Source organism: Zerene cesonia, chromosome 26 (assembly GCF_012273895.1).
Source record: "Zerene cesonia ecotype Mississippi chromosome 26, Zerene_cesonia_1.1, whole genome shotgun sequence".
In the NCBI taxonomy this organism is placed as follows: domain Eukaryota; kingdom Metazoa; phylum Arthropoda; class Insecta; order Lepidoptera; family Pieridae; genus Zerene; species Zerene cesonia.
Window position 1 is genome coordinate 4,963,695 of NC_052127.1, and position 16,768 is coordinate 4,980,462.

Below are 16,768 nucleotides of genomic sequence, written 5' to 3' on the forward strand. Positions count from 1 at the left end.
CATGATTCCATAAGGTCTACATGTCGTACCTAACTCACATTTCTACGTTGTATTAAATAGTATATTGAAGAATGCGTGCATTAGGTACCATCATGTTGGCAAGTTAGCAGAATAAAATACCCAAATTTATCTGTGATCGCCCTGGGTCAAATGGTCAAACACAACACACGATGACGTGTGAATGAAAAATAATAGTATTGACAACTTGAAAATAGAACGCAATTAAAATTTTAAACGTTCGAATTTCGAACTTGAAGTACGTATTTCTATAAATAAAGGCGCGTTGTAAGCCCGCGCATTCTAATCAGATTGCACGTAATTTGGCAGATGAGATTAAAATCGATTAATTTATACGAGTCGATGTTATCTCGATACCGTTTTGTCGTCGAGCGAGTCATCAGGCCCATTTAGTGCGCTTCTAATTCGCGCAGGACCTTAATTAATGAAGAAATATAGCAATTAAATATGCGTCGTTTTTACGTACGCTCTGTAGAATGTATAATAGCCATTTAACAGCGAATTTATTGTTTTGTTAATTTAAACATTCATGGAAATTATGATTTCGCTAATAAAGTATTGTAAAATTAATTTTACGTATTGTAAAACTTGACTTTGTGTTGTTATCGAACTATAAAGATTTTATAACTAGTTAAAGGGAATTTATGAAGAAAAATCTTTGCTATACAGATATTTTAATGACGTCACAAATCAGTTACTAATTATGCGAGACGCTTGTCGATTTTATCTCATTGTGGGATCATTATGAAATATGGGGAATATTTACAGCAATCGAGTAGCGACCAAATTTATTGTGTAGGTCATTATTATTCGAAATTCAAATGTTGTTAATTTAACAAAAATGCCAATGAAAGACATAATTTTTAACGGTTTTTTTTTAATTTTAACATAATACCACAAGACACACAAAATTTGAAGACAAAGTTAATAACGAGAGCACAATGCTAAGCGCCAAGAATTCTAACGGCGAAGGTATGAACTGTTTGACAAGTCGGCATATTGTAGAAAAAGGTAAAAAATATGGGCTCCTATGAAACGAAGGAATCCATTGATACCTATATTAAAATTTATATATCTGGACAATTCACGCTGCACACAACTCTATTACAAACTGGACTATGTGAATGACTATGTGCTAAATAATTGATATAAAATCTTTATACAAAATAGCGTAATGTCATCATTGTTATTCATCTTTTCCAACCTACTGCGTAAAATAAAACATCCATGAAATCAACCAAACTATAATGTGGTCGTTTGTTTCTGTTCCGTTTCGTACAATAAATCGTACTAAATTAATAAGGATTGATACATTTTAAAAGAAAATATGTAAACAAAGAATTTCAAGTGTCTACTACGGTCGTATTCAATATTTTACAAGCAAACGAGTAATCGGTTTATTTTCAATCGTAAACACACCATATTATCGATTCTAAACGACGATACGACGCTTTATTCTAAATTCAAATCGAACCAGTCTTTCGAGTCGTGTAATTATTAAAAAAAAAAAAAACTAATGCAATGCTGAGAATGCAGTTCGACTTTTGAATAAAACTTCCATACGTCGATGGAATTTCGTGATTTAAAAAATATGAATACTTTTTAAAGTGACAATTATTAATTTACATTCACATTAAAATATAAGTAGGTATTGTTATGATTTTATATATTACTAGCAAACCCGGCGAACTCCGTTCGCCACCTGTATGTGAAAAATGATTTTCCCGCTTTTCTGTTTAAATTCTTTCTGCATTTTCTTTGCTATAAACCTCACGGAGCCCGAGACCTTTCCAACGAATGCAAACCGGGGAAATCGGTTCGTGTGTTCTGGAGTTATAGCGTCAGGAAGGAAAATTGTTTTTATATAGATTGTAGATTGATTGTAGATTATATATAATATCATACACGTCAGTATAGTCATTTATTATGAAAATAGCCTTTACTTCCACTTTGGATTCGAACGGATACAGTGAGTACCTTCCTACGAAGTCAAACACGATAGGTATAGGGTAAATTACACTTTATAAAAGATTCCTTATTGAGTGATTATAAATTCTGTATTTAAATAATACATTTAGTATTTTTTTAAGAATTTAAAAAGTATGTAAATACATTTTATCAACTATTTTACTTGTAACTTACGGTTAATATTATGATAAACATAATTTAAATTGTAAACAAACCTCACCTTTTCATAGGTAGCCCGAAAATGTATACAAAATACGACCGAATCCCATAGGTATCCCACTGCGAGGATAGCTACCGTAACCCCCCGTGGACACGCCTAAAGCCTTTAATTCTAACATTTCATACTTTTAATGTACCAGCGTGGAATGGAACGTAACTTGTTTGACGTTTTCTAAATTTGAATTTTTAAACGGAGCGTTTTTAATTGAACCTGACAATCGTTTTTTATCAGCCACTGGCCAGTAGCTTTCTACAGGTGATAGCTACCTCATTTCTCACATAAAGTTACAAACCTACCTACCTACCTCGTTGGTACCATAATTATTGTCTAGGTAAGTAATAAAATAAAATAAAAATGCATTTAGTTTATGTTTCCACTTTTCTTCAGTCACAAATCACAATACAGAGGAAAATTAAAGGATTGAAAAAATAAGCAATGCTTTCAGCCTTTTATCTAAGAAAGTCGCATCTGATTTAATGAGTTAGATACATATTCGGCTTAGTAGAGTTATTTTCCCTTCTCGTACCATTTCTTAAATTACAAATGTAATAAGTAATACCTAGGTGTTCATTGCGTAGTCATAGTATGAGTCACACTTATCATCATCCGTCTTATGTGTTGCGGTTATGAGTTCTTTGAAACTGGTTAATTATCTCAGCAACAGAAGCTGCCATAGACAAAAAAAAAATTACAATCTCGATTACGTCAAACTCGATTTGACAACTTGATGAACACGCCTTCGATATTCGAATTTGAAAACCATGTGGGTGGTCCGAACGTGCGTGTAAATTTTTTCTTTTGTTTTTATTTTTTTTTTCTGTTTGATGTAGGGCGATGACTAACGGCCTTTCAATAACTAGCCACCAGCGTAGCGTGATGATTATTGTTGACACTTTTTTCAATATATAAAAGGGTATAAATTAAAAGCGAAAATCCTAATTTGCATATCTCTTTGAGAATTCCGTCGTCTAGAATAATTATAGTATAAAAGAAAAATACGTAATACATTTAAATTAGATATTAACTGTAGTGTAAAGAACTAATGTAACTCTCTATTTTAGTAGCGAGATGATTAAATGTGTGCTCAGTGATTGGACGTAGAACATATGCTTAAAATGCCACGAACCGTTTCCCGTGCAAAAAACTGTCAAAGTGACATTGACGTTTAAGTGATCGGAATGTAATCAGCATGGTGACATTGATGCCGTGTAGCTACCTCGGCGGCGGGTCCCCGCGATGCAGTCTGGACCACACAGAACCCAAGGTCAGAGTTAAGTCCAAATCTAGCACTTATTCATTTTGACATTAGTACCTACACATACTTTTTTATCTTTATTTTCATGTCGGGTTAACTACTTTAAATTGCCTACTTGAAGTTGTGTTTGGCGAATTGTCACATCATTTTTAATTTTTTAGTTTATGTTTTTTTGCACCTGCACGGTTTTCGCACGGTTTTGTTTTGCACTCGCACGTTTTGCATGCTTTTCGATATTTTTTTTTTCTTGTGTGCTTTAATTCCATAAATGTGATTATCGAATTTACAAAAGGTATCAGTTTTGGAAACAATTTGGTATACCTACAATCTTCATAATATAATTGAACTTTTTTTCTAAGAGAATATTCTTTACCTGTCCGGTATAAAGAAATTCTGACCCGCCGTAAGTAACACCGAATTTTATCGTCCGGACAAACAAACATAAGTGCGGACAAACTGTTTATGTATTCCAAGCTACAGAGTCATGTTACCCATTCATACGTTCATCTTTAGCGCCCATTAAAAAGTCGTAATACATCGTGGTCGCGTTACGGACCTACGGAACAGAGCGTCGTTAGCCACGCGATACCAGGCTATCATAACTCAGTGGTGGATATACGACTCTTTATTGTGACCATCCTTATCATACGTAGATAATTTGAATTTGGAATGCGATAAAACAGATAATGTTGATGGTGCGTTGTGTACCACAGATTATAGGTAGGTATTTAGAATGAACATAGACAAATAAAAATAGAACTTAGAACAATAAATATTTATTTAAAACTGTTATGTTTGCATTTTTCTCGAATGGTAATAAATAGATGAACGAATGATTAAGAATTAAATCTTATCACTTCAAAAGATGCAACTATGTAATTTACATTCAATTAACTTAGATGTTAAAAACGTCGTTTTATATGTTGGTAACGAGTTTTCTTAAAGTGTTTACTTGAGGTGTAAATTTATTGCATAATTTATATTCAATGTACGACGTTGTCAACGTAGGTAGGTAGGTTTGTTACAAAGTACCTAGCTCATTTCTTCTTTAGTTTATACAGGGTGTATTTGTAGGTATTAATATGACTGCATCATCATAGGAATAAAAGCTAACTTATAAAATTAATATTTAATAATAAATGAAATAAAACAAAAGTTTTCTTATAAAATTAAAACTAAGATAAAAATCTGTCAAGTGAGAGTCAGATTCTACTCTAAGGGTTTCGTATAAATCAAAGGCTAAAGCTAGAGGGCGATTAAAAAATACCGGTCACCCATCCAATTTGTGATCGTGCAATCATTGCTTAATCACGATTATATAATTAGTATAATCCCCTTCCCGTGGGATTTCCGGGATGAAAACTTACCTATGTCCGTCTCTTGGTTCTAACCTCTGCACAAATTTTCAGTCAAATGGATTAATCTGTTCTTAAGTTATAAATAGGGTAACTAACACCACTTTCTTCTATATATAGATTATTATAGACGCAACAGAAATACCTAATATATCTACCTAAGCTATCGCACAGACAGACAGACCGACATTAAAAAATTAGGACCCGATTTCCTTTTGGGTACCGAAACATAAAAATAAAACAGACATTAATTGGATAAAATTAAAATAAGAACGTAAAATCGTAAGTCTCAGTCTTTTTAATAGGGTTACTTATAGCGTAAAATAGAACTCTATACTAAACATCGCTGTCCGTCCGTCTGTCTGTTTTTCCGGGTCCGTGAGTTCGTGCGATTTAAGATGTGATTTTTATGTATCTGTTACCACGTCGAAGAAAGACAAATAAAAAAAAACAGTAATTTGTTTGCATAAGTAAATATTTATAAGGATGAAAATGATATATTTTGTGAAGAATAGAAAAAAGAATTACGGTACGGCAAACGCGGGTTCGAATTTCATCAGTGATCGAAATTTATTTATTCTTTAAATTAAAAATGTCTCAAAGCTATAAAGCAATGTAATGGTTTAAAGCAATTGAAGGCTAAAACTAAAAATTAAATGAAGTGATGAAAATAGAGCCTTAAACGGTTCGTAAGTAAATTCATCACTTAAAATGCATACGCACCAAATTTACGCAATTTAGGACTTCTACAAGGGAAACCTTAGTTGTCTAATTATAAAGCAATTTCACAATTTCTTCTAAAATAATAATCCATAACCAAGATATGCGTCTCTATTATCATTCGTATAGAAATATTAAACATGATACATTAAAATGCTCAATGCACCACACGAAAAACTAATTATTTAAGAGTATTTATTCCCAATCAGGCGAGCTAAAGTACTCTCAACCACGTTCCGAGAAGTTAACTGACAAATCGTTCCCAATGACCAATGAAACAATGTCGTCTTAAAAAGAAAAAATTAAACGGACAAACATAAAACCACCCAGAGATAACAGCAATAAAAACAAATTTGTACAAGTTGATAGCCGGGCGCGATGCAATTTATCGAACGAGATGTCTTTCTCGATAGTACCCTTAAATTGTAGCAGCACAGAACCGAAACATAACAAAGCGTGCGACAACTAATCGTAATTCATCTTAATGCCCTTTTGTTAAAGGCGCTTTTTCAATAAACGCAGACGCCGAATTGAAGCACGCTAATAATGAACCTCCTTGTGACGTCTATTGCCCTAGTTATTAGTTTTGTAAACCGCACAATTTGCATATTTTAGAGTTTTTCAATTAGTTTATTTATAAGTTAGTTAGTTAGTTAGTTAGTTAACTTTAAAATATAAATAATTAATTTTATTTCATGTTCGTTTCATCTAAAATTGGAATAATTGGAAATAAAAATAAAAATCAACTTAATTATTTTAATTAACTACGTTAACTCATTATTATTCATTAAAGCATGTATTCGAGTCAGTCAGTCAGAGTAGTTTATGTAAAAAGTCCATTTTCAGTTATCTATCCATTTACTTTAAAATTATTAGAATGAAAAAATAAATCAGAAAAGGCAGACAATATATCTCTTCATGAAAGCAAGTTTATTAACTCAGCAAAACAAATAAATGACCGTTTACAAATTACAAACACCTTAAACAAAAAGACGTACATTATTTTAATAAATCACTAATAAAAATTGACATTTCACACGACCACAAAAAGCACAGTTCGATAGAAATAATATCAATGCATCGAATAATCGATAAACAAACATTATGGCATACAATAAATTAGAAAATTTATTTCTCGGTCGCGGGAGCAAGACGGGACGTGTCCCGATCGTAAATAAAAAGTGAGATAAAACAATAAACGTAATACGTATAAATAAATAAGTTTTGTCATGTCGCTTAAAATACAGATTGCTTACCTTTAAAGACTCTACACTTTATGACAGCTTGGTACAATTATTAAACTATAATAGGTTATTAAATTTAGTTTTTAGGGAATTAAATTTATTAAGTATATTTATGATTATTTAATAAATACATCGTAATTTGAAGGAGTAAATTTTATAACAAACAACATTTTGTATAATAGATTTTACGAGGTTTAATCATTTTGTACAAAATTTATTCTTGCTGTAAAATTAACGCTCGCAAATGATTCCATTGCATCGTCATAAAAGAAAACAAACTTCGGATATATTAAAAATACAAATGAGATGCGGCACAGACTATATTTAACAATTCCCAAGCGCGCAGGCGCGTTGTCGCCGCGTAAAACGTATAAATTAGAGGCCGCTATCACGGGATCGGCCGGCCTCACACCTCGCGCGGTATGCCTTGTGATTTATGCTTTCTCACACACATATCAATCGCAATGAATTATGCGATCCTGGTAGATGAATGTTCATGATCTCTGGTACTAGGATAAACTTAATCTAAACTCTCTCTCTAACTATTTACGTGCAAACGTTTGTACGATGTTCGAATGATTGCGCTTATGTAGGAAAAAATTATTTACATTTAATATGTCCTCCTAGGTTCGTGTTGAACAATTTATGAATCCTAGTTTAGGTAACAAAAAATGCATAAAACAAAAATTCTAAGTTTGTGTTTAAATTGACACTGACAAAGCATTTGAAAAAAATCACTCAATAAACAAATGATTTCTATAAATAGTCATAGAATTTTCAATTATGTATATTTTTACACATACGTTTCTGTAACATAACTTGAATTAATTACGTGCACAAAGGCAATCAGTGAGCAAATATAATTGACATAATATTTGATTGCACCTATTAAAACTGCTTTTGTTATTTTATTTTTTACTTGTTATTTATTATTAAAAAGAATAAATAAATATATAATAAATATATGACATATTATGTCAACAATGTGTAAAAAAAGTACCAGGAATACATGAGGCTAAAAGACGTGAAAACATTTCAAATCAAGAATCGATGATACAACAATCAAACTTGAACCGTATGACATTTTGATAAGGTTGTTATTACAAAAAAAATGTATATTTTTGTAAGCATATATCAAATGAGACTCAGTGGCGCCCTCTAAGGGCTGTTAAATAAATTCGGCTTGATTTTATTAATGTTGTTACCTTAATCTTGATCGAGCGAAGGCGACATTTAGGAGTTTTATTATTTATAACTCGTATATTATCTATAATCTCGTATTCCACGGGTTTGTTAACGGGCCATCTTTGGGAAATAATTTGGGAAGCTCCGTCCATATTATGTTAATGGTTGTGTCATAAAAGACATTCCTTCCTATTAGTGTGGGTTTGTTTTTGATTTAAGTAGCGTTTTATTTAGTGCGTTATATAATTGTACCTGTAGTCTAATGTAAATCACTTTACTTGTAACGAAGTAGCCTATCTACATATGTCCATACAAATTATAATCTTAGCTTTTTGGAAAATACCCTCCAGATCCGTTTAGTAGTTTTGAAACACATCGAATAATAGACATTCGTATATGAAAACATGTATATATATATATATATATATAACAAGTTTTTTTCTCATTTATATATAGCGTAAGTAGGTATACCAAAAAAACAGAAACTTTAGGAGTTTTAGTTTCTTTAAGAGATCGGTATGAGGTATGCAAATAAAACATCCCTAATCTTTATGAAAAAATACATACAATACATGTTAGATACTTTATAACAGTGATTCTCAACGACTATTTCGCGGCACTTTTGTGTGCCGCCAAATTTTGCAAATATATAATAATAAAAAAAAATATTTTAATTAATCCCTTAATAAACGTGTAGTTATTATTGTAGTATATATTAGTTTATTTCGTATATTTGAAATTTTTAACTATTTATGCAGTGTTGTAGTAAATAAATAATTTTTATCTTTTTCTTTGTGTGCCGCCAAATTTTGAGCACCACTGATTTATAATAAAGCTATTTAATATTATATACTAGCTTTATTTCTTTAACTCGGCGTCATTTAATGGTGTATATTTAATATGTATTTTAAAGATTTAAGCATAGGTACATGGAACAGACAAAGAAAGCAACTTGGTTAATACTATGTCCGTATCTCGCATACTAAAATTATTTCCATATTTATCGAGATTTCATAAAACGAAAAAGTTATCCTACATTATTCATTTGAAACCATTAGCAAACAAAACGCTTTTTAAATGCTTACTCACATTTAATATTAAAATTGTCATTCCGACTTTCCACGCACTATTACGCACGAAGCTATATTTGTTAACTTTTTATATTTATTTTATTTTTTCTATTGTTACAGACTAAGCGATCTAGACAGGACACCGGTACAGATGTTAGGTGAGTTGTCATTTTTTGTTTATATTTTAAATTTATACTGTGGGCGTCGAGTATAGTTCGGCATCAATTCGGCACGCATCGGGGAAGCTGCCCCCCCTCTCTCCCCACAGAAGAATGGTAATAGTTACTAGCATATAAATTCTACTGTGTTTCGTACGTGAGTGGGGGAGCCGAAGGTCCAAGTATTCTTTGAATTACCCTTCCTGTCCTCTATTTCCCTCAACAATCCTTTTTTAATCCTATAGTCGCCATTTTCATGTCGACCTGTTGTGATTCTGGTTAATTTAAAATTATTGAATAATTAAAGCCAAAGGTAAATTGATAAAAGCGGTACTATTGTAACCTTAAATGTATTAATTGATCGGATTAGTAAATACAAAAAAAATAAGGGCTAACTACCCCAAATATCGCAACATGGTTTTCGGTACTATGTAAGTAACTAACTAACATAGTTATACTAATAACAAGTAGTTATACTATTAATACTATGTTAATAACTAACACAGTTAAACTTTGAGGCTCTAGTGTCCAAAAAAAGTATTGTTACTTGGTTCATCTTACTTAATATCCCTGGATTTTGTAATTTTCGTAAGTCTTAATTTATTTATGCACAACACATTTTAAATGGACAAATTGTTGATAGTTTAAACTCAAGATTTTTATGTATTTACAACCTTAATAAATAAACTTAAATTTTGTGTTTTATTTGCGTATGGGCGCATTTAATGTACAAAATAATTTAAGTAAATTACTCGAAAGAAATTTGTGAAATACGATATGAAAGCGACACCCAACACCTGTTACTTTATAATATAGAAAATTATTTTTAAACACATTTGTAGGTGCAAAGTCCTTGTAACCGGGACCTTAATGATCTGTGAATGTTTTTTCATCAATAAACTTTGTGCTCGGAATGTAAAACAAAAACATTTGTGTATTTTTAGAGTTTTCGTACATCAAAAGTTAATTATTAAGCATCTGTGCAATACTTACCTGTGACATTTACATTTGGCGCCAATTTTGCGCCGCATTCGCGTTGACAGTTTGATTGTCAAAATCATTTACCGCCAATCCTTATGGCTGGGTTCAACTATATAAATTGCGTCGCTTTATTAAAAGTGTTTTTGTCAAAATCGACACCAAATAACAAAATACAAAACCCAGAGACATCAAGGAGGTACTGAAGGCATCATACATATATAAAATTACGAATCGCTGTGGAAAATATTTGTTTTTAAAAAGTAGGTTACTTGCAGTCACTTTTAAAAGTAAATTTTTATTTTATAGCTAATGCATTAAGTAGTTAATTTTCATGTAAACTAAATATGCTTTTAATAACATATTGGGTAAAACATCTTGTTTTTTATTTTAATTCAAGTTATTGCCTGCGACAAATTCTAGGATTATTTCGAAACAATTTATTAGATTTTTTTCATTTCCATTTTTTCTATAAGTGATAATTTAAGTGCTATAATCTAGTACTTAATAAGTGTATTTTAATTAAATCTATATTTAACTATTCACATATTCAAATTCGACTAGAGGTCATTTAAGTTCGTTTTCAAAGCTCTTCTCAAATATATTAATGACTACATAGATAATGCTCATCTACTTATTGTCACAAATAAAGATTTATCCAATAAATGTATATTTCTTATAAACAATAAGGGTAACCCGTGACGTGATTGCGGCGCAATTTCCAACATAATTAATATTCCTAGCTCCCTATCCAATTTCATCACTACATTAGACATCAAATCAAACAAATTAAATAGGTACGTAGGTACTTGACGCTTCGTTCCGCCAACCCGGGTTTGAATTAAAGTTTACACTACACAAGGGTCCTTAATCCCTGGTAATCCTTATATTGTTGATACACAATTGCCGTGAAAAGAGCTACTTAGCAATGGGCCCTTTATCTCTTATCATCAAAGGAACACAATGGGTTTTATGTTACGTGTCGATTTTGGAACGATTCGTACCTTCCATGTATTCGATGAAGACACTTCGTTTTTTGTGTAGGTCCTATGTAATTTTGTAGATTTCGCCTTTAAATTCATTTTATTTTTTTTAGTAGGAACTGTTTTCGGCGCAGTTTTCAGCAGTGGTGATAATGTGTAGTTATTATTTCTTGCACGCTGGTCCGGAGTGGAGCTTCTGAATTTTCCATTGAACTGCGTGGTTCTAACCACTGAGCCCCTACTGCTGCGTGTATCCAACGGTGAAATAATAGTTGAAATCGGTGCAGTAGTTATAGAGTTTAGTGCGTTCAAACAAACAAAGTTTTTAGCTTTATATTACAAAAGTATTTATTTATACATATTTACGTATAGTCACGTAAATGTTTGTTGAAAATCCCTATAATATTATGTCTATAAATCAGTATCTAATATAAGTTGTTGTACAATTAAGTTCTTTACATATTGAAATTAAATTATTCAATAACTTGTACGCACATTAATTCAATAATGATAAACATTTAAACAATTCCAACTATTCCAACAAATAAATAGATAACAGTATTTAAGCAAAGAATGTTGCCTTTTTCGAAAAAAGAATAAGACAAGTTGTCTCTGGTATTCAACTCTTGACATTCCAATTTAAACGACCTATGTTTCTCTAATTAGTGGTTAACACGAGGTTTTTAAAATTCTGAGGTTACTAAAATAGTGTTATAGTAATAATAAATCATATTGGAACACCGTTCCGTTACATGTTTTTTAAGTTTTGACAAGCGGATTTTGAGTGTCGAATGACGTGTGATGTGCCGTTTTTAGATTTTTTTTTGTTTCCTCTTGTGAAATATTTTGTTTGAATGTGTGCAAGAGATCGCCTTTTTGAGATGTCGTGTTGATTATAACTAGATAATATTAATGGCATAAATACTGTTATCGATATAATATAATATCATCGAATAGTCAATAGTTTAAAATAGCTTTTAATTTCAACCCATGTTACAAGTATTAATTTTTTACTCCAATTAGAATTACTGAGCAACTCGGACGGAGTCGGGATGAGCGATTATTACCAACTATTTCAACTAAGAACCAAGTGAACTTTAAGAATTTTTAAATGGTACCTATTGTTAAATTAAATATTAAAACAAAGATGCTCGGGCGCTCGCTGCGATCAGAATACTCGTGTTTTTTATTTATTCAATTCTGATTCAAATTAATTTTTATGAACATATCTAAACCTATGTAGTGGTGTCTCAGTAGTGAGGACCTCGGACTTACAATAGATAAGTCAGGGGTTAAACCAGGCGTGCAACCAATAATTGATTTTTAAATTTATCTGCGCATGTGGATAACATCACCACTGCTCGAAACGGTGAAGGAAAACATCGTGAGGAAACCGGCATGTCCGAGAATTAAAAGTTCAACGACATGTAACATCTGCCAACCCGCACTTGGCCAGCGTGGTGGATTATGACCTGAACCCTCATAGGAGGCCTGCGTCCCAGCAGTGGATACATATATGGTGATGATGATGATCTAATGTGAATGAAAATTTTATCATTGAATTTTTGTCTCTATAATTTGACGAAACGAAATTAATTATGAAACACATTAAGTCCAAATCCCTTTATAAATTGAAACCACAATGAACTCTCACTCCTAATGAATATTTATCATACAAATCCACGCTGGCGTGTTTTTACAACACTCGAGTCATTTGTTTCATAGTTCCACAATTTTTATGTGTTTATAAAAACAGTTTGACACGTGGAGGCCAAATGGCTTACTTATTATAGTCTTAGGGTTCATTAGTGAATTAATTACGTTTCTTTTTTGAGGATATAGTGATACATTATATTGAATAAAAACGCTTGTAAGTTTGAATGTGGGTAATAAATATATTTGTTATAGTGTACCTGATTCATTAAAAATACATATCAGAAAATCAAATATTCTACTAATATTATAAATGCGAAAGTTTGTAAGAATGTGTGTGTGTTGCTCTTTCACGCAAAAACTACTGAACCGATTGCAATGAAATTTGGTACGTAGACAGCTGGACATCTGGAATAACATATAGAATGAAACGCGGGGCGCAGCTAGTATTTCTATATATACGTTACTTAATTTATAAATTACGTAGGTTCTCTATTTTCTAGTAAACAGGTCAGTGACTACGTAATAGGTTCAATAGAGATATTTTATGTTGAATACTTATTGTCTATGAAATAATTCGTGTAATAAATGAAAGCATATGAAAGCATAACACTAACAACTGTAGCATTTGTATACGAACAATAAATAAGCAAGAATCCACTTGAAACCATTAATAATGCTACAGAACCCTCCAGTTCTCAATGCACCCTTGTTTTCGACGTGTGCCGATTATTATGTGAGGAAAGAAATTTCTAAAGAGATTTGGAGGAATTAAACTTTGTTTATAACACTTGTTTATTTAAGAAAATATCAAACTAGCAGAATTGACGTCAAATATTAAATATCTCGTTATCGGTTTAATATTATAATAGGTATTTTGGTAAGTACCGATTCTAACAAGATACTTAATATTCGAGTTTGACAAGATGTGGAAGAAAGAATTAATCATGTTACCACAGATTGTTAAAAGTATACAATGTATACAATAAATATTTTTTATTCTGTTATATAGTTGAGCTTTAATTAAATATTTTTTTATATTTATGACGAACCTCTTTCGTATCTACATTAGCTATGTAGGTACTTAAGATTTTTTAACGGGGAGACTGCTCGCTCGACTACGATCGCTGTAAAGTGTTCGAAAGGTCGGGCTAATAATATAATTAATAAATCGGGTTTAAAATCCGTCAAAAAGTCTTTAATTTCTAAATGTATAATACTCGCGTAAAATCAAACACAAGAAAATACTATGTAAGTACTTACATATGTTTAACTCCTTGAATAAAACATCTATAAAATAAGCAACATCGTGTTGCGTTCGCCCCGACATCATTTACAAATTCCAACTTATTATTTTATAACATCAAACCTTCCGCCTAAAACATAAAACTAAAAACGTGACAAATAAATCATCATGCCATATGGATTGCCATTGTTCTCTCGACGGCAGCACATTAAACGCTTTGAAGTCTTTTGTACTAACTAACTTTACGATGACTACTGCAAGTAAAAAGAATTCGAGAAAAAAGCCGAAACATTAAAGTATTCAATTAAAAAGATAGTGACAATGCTGCCAGCATTAAAACGATTCCGCTCTAAAGCGTCCTTTTGATATACGATAGTGTTGTTCGATGGCAACTCTCGAAGTGGCGGCAAAAAGCAAAGTGACACTTGAAAATGGCGCGAACGAACATAAACAAGGAGGTTTTTTGAAAGAGGTTCTAGTGTTCTATCGATTGAGTTTTTGTTATAAATATTGTAACATCATCGAAAAGTCGAAGTGGATCTCGTATTCAAATGTATAAAACAATAAAATTCTCGTCTAATAACCGTTGCCACCTTATTTAATGCTTTTGTCGTCGAATAAATAATCGAAAACCACAAATCATGCATATAAATATCAATAAAACAAATATTTGGACGGCAATTAAACAGTCGGTGTAATATAAAAAAGTTGTCATAACTGGCCATTATCATACATTTGCATATATTACATTAATTTGATTACGTAAAACATCATAAAAGCGAGGCGTGGCGGAGTTCTAGTAAATTATGATTATTCCATTTTTTGTTTTTTATATTCGCCGTAATTTTGTTTGTCGGTTTATCTAATATGCTTTCACATCTAGGTTGTTCAAACACTAAACCATTTTTTATAATTGAATTATGTTTTCGTGTAATTGAACATACGATATAAAATAACAGCTAGATCTGAACAAAAATCTATGGAGTTGTGCAGATTATGTAAATTTGTGCACACAAGGAGAGAAGAATTAAAGTTACTTTGCTGAGATAGTTCATATTATTTGCACACATCTCCTATGTAAAATTAATAAATTCGTGGTTCTAATATGCGGAAACGTTTTACTATTAAAGTAATAACAAAAATATCATGTATGTCCTTGATACATGCTAATCTAATTTATTATCTACTATTTGTTTCTAATTGCCATTTTAGTCTTTAATAAAACTTATTATTATTATTTTTTTTTAATTCAATGATTATTCATTTCTATGTTCTTTTATTTAAATAAAATCTAGTTTTGCTTTGATGATTTCAACACGATAAAGTTATAAGGAAATTGTATTCCAAACTCCTTGCTTTTTTTGATTTAATATAAGATTTTGAATGTGATCATGGCATCATTATTTTCTAGTGGATATTCTAGAGGATTTAATGATAATTCTTTTGATTTCAATAACAATTGACGCCCATTATTAATTAGAACCAAACTTTTCTTGGACTTTGAAAGTAGGGTTTCAAGAGTCATATTCGAACATAAAATTAAAAACATTAACGACTCGGCATTCCAAATTCTATTTATTATTATCATTGACACATTGAACAGATAAAAAATGCGACAGTGACGTCACATCCCATCTGTCATGTGTGACAGCGCGGGAGTTGATTAAATGGCGCGCGTTGATAACGAGCTAAATGAATAATAACACGTGTAAACAGTTTTGTTAGATAAATCCACTAACTACACAATATGAGGGGTCTGCGAGGCATCTGTTATTTGATTTCGGTGATTAATTTTTATCGTTTGTAATTCTGAATGTGGCGCGTGATTTAATATTTGTTAAGCGTGATTTAATTGATGCATGACTTTTATTGCCATAAAAAATCTACAGTAATTAAGAGACATATTTTAAAACTGTTTTATTATTTAAAGCAAGGCTTCATTTTTATTCAACAGCAAATATTAATAATTTGATCGTTATAGGCGATTTAATCTTTGTTATTTTTATTGCTCTGGTGTGCAAATTTTTCATATTGTTAGGCCAACGACACAGCTTTTCGATGAGTCTTTTACTGATAACATTTTTGAAACGGAAGAGTTTGTTTGTTTAAACGCACTAATCTCAGAAACTACTGGACCGATTTCATAAATTCTATCACCGTTGAATATATTATATAACACATAGGTACCACGAGTGAACTCGGAGCGGATTGCTAGTTACTTATACATTAGAGTACATACAGTGAATATATATAAAAAGCTAATAAAACAGTGAGACTTTAACCTCAATACAAATCATTTAATTAAAAACATTCCGAACAACAATAATGAAGGAAACCACTTAAATCAAAATCAGTTTTATCGGGCACTTCGAAATTAAGACATAACATTGTTTTAAAAGTGCCGTCGCAATAAACATTTAAGAGCGTTTAATGGATTTTTTACACCAATGTTGTGTTAAACTGAGTTTGTTTGTTTATTCACGCTCTGCTTAAAAGGAAACGTGGGCAATCATTGAAGTGATGTTTGCACAGATACGCTAGGAAGCTAGCTAAGTAAATAAGTCAACTAAATATAGCCACAGATTATTATTATTTTTTAACACGCTTTTATTAGCTTTACTTGTATGTTTGTATGTATGTATGTATGTAACTCACACCCATTTTTCTCCCACTTCCCGCGAACCGATTTCATTCAAACTTTGTACACTTATTAAG

The 16,768-nt window shown here is 31.4% G+C and overlaps 1 protein-coding gene across 1 annotated transcript in view; it reads left to right on the forward strand.

The window, feature by feature from the left end:
• Window positions 1–16,768, forward strand: part of LOC119837200 — a 33,927-nt gene that overhangs the window by 14,792 nt on the left and 2,367 nt on the right. The window contains exons 2-3 of the mRNA XM_038362726.1: window positions 3,268–3,470; window positions 9,156–9,193. Coding sequence (XP_038218654.1) covers window positions 3,396–3,470; window positions 9,156–9,193 — 113 coding nt within the window. The 5' untranslated portion in view covers window positions 3,268–3,395. The remainder of the gene's footprint in view (window positions 1–3,267; window positions 3,471–9,155; window positions 9,194–16,768) is intronic.